Genomic DNA, 803 nt, shown 5'->3' with positions numbered 1-803 from the left:
TCACGTGAGTCTCTGGGGGGTCTGAGGGGAAGACAGGGAAAATCCAGACCCTCTGTGCTCTTCCTGGGCCACTCCGGCAGCGCTCACGTCACCATCCTGAGAGCGCACAGGACAAGTGGAGCTGGGGAGATGGCAAAACCCAGACAGCAGCAGGGACACAGGCTTCCGGGTAATCTGTTCCTTGGAACGTTGTAAGCCAGGGTGAGTCGGCCCGGGGCAGGGAAAGGGACCTCTAGTCCTGAGCGGGTGGAGACTCAGGGCTCAGAATAACTGCAGTCAGATCCCAAGGCTCTGGGTGTGGGCAGAGAACAAGCCTGAGAGGGCAGCGCTCAGTCTGCTGCCACGGAGGAAGGGGAGGGCTGGAGGGCGCCCCGGGGAGCTGCCCTCCTCCATCCGGGACAGCCTGGCTCCCCCGAGGGAAGGGCGGCTCCGGAGAGCGATCTGCTCCTCGCTGTGCAATCCCAGGAGCGCCGCTCCCCTCTGACGGAGAGGGCAGAAGCACTGGGAGAAGGTCCGGGCAGCAGCAGGAGGGTCTTCACCGCCCGGTACCTGCGTGCTGCAGCGTCTCCTTCCCGTTCTCCAGGTATCTGCGGAGCCACTCCACGCAGGTGCCCTCCAGGTAGGCCCTGTCGTGCTCTGCAGCACCGGCCTCCACCCACTTGCGCTGCGTGATCAGAGCTGCGGTGTCCGCCGCCACCCAGGAGCTCAGGTCCTCAGCGAGGGAGATGTAATCCGCGCCGTCGTAGCCCCACTGCGAGTACCCGCGGAGGAGGCGCCCGTCCGACCCCACTTCGCAGCCGTAC

General features: G+C 65.6%; 1 protein-coding gene across 1 annotated transcript in view; it reads right to left on the bottom strand.

Moving 5' to 3' along the window:
* Position 1: 1 nt before the first annotated feature.
* LOC104859195 (class I histocompatibility antigen, Gogo-B*0201 alpha chain-like) overlaps positions 2-803 on the bottom strand; it is a gene marked incomplete at both ends in the record, with an annotated part of 2032 nt that continues 1230 nt past the window's right edge. Inside the window, 2 exons of the mRNA XM_010619703.1 lie at positions 2-21; positions 550-802. Coding sequence (XP_010618005.1) covers positions 2-21; positions 550-802 — 273 coding nt within the window. The remainder of the gene's footprint in view (positions 22-549; position 803) is intronic.

This window comes from Fukomys damarensis, unplaced genomic scaffold (genome assembly GCF_012274545.1).
Source record: "Fukomys damarensis isolate Sample0158 unplaced genomic scaffold, DMR_v1.0_HiC HiC_scaffold_60386, whole genome shotgun sequence".
NCBI classification, from domain to species: domain Eukaryota; kingdom Metazoa; phylum Chordata; class Mammalia; order Rodentia; family Bathyergidae; genus Fukomys; species Fukomys damarensis.
The sequence above is the reverse complement of the archived record's forward strand: the minus strand, read 5'-3'. Positions and strand labels throughout refer to the sequence as shown.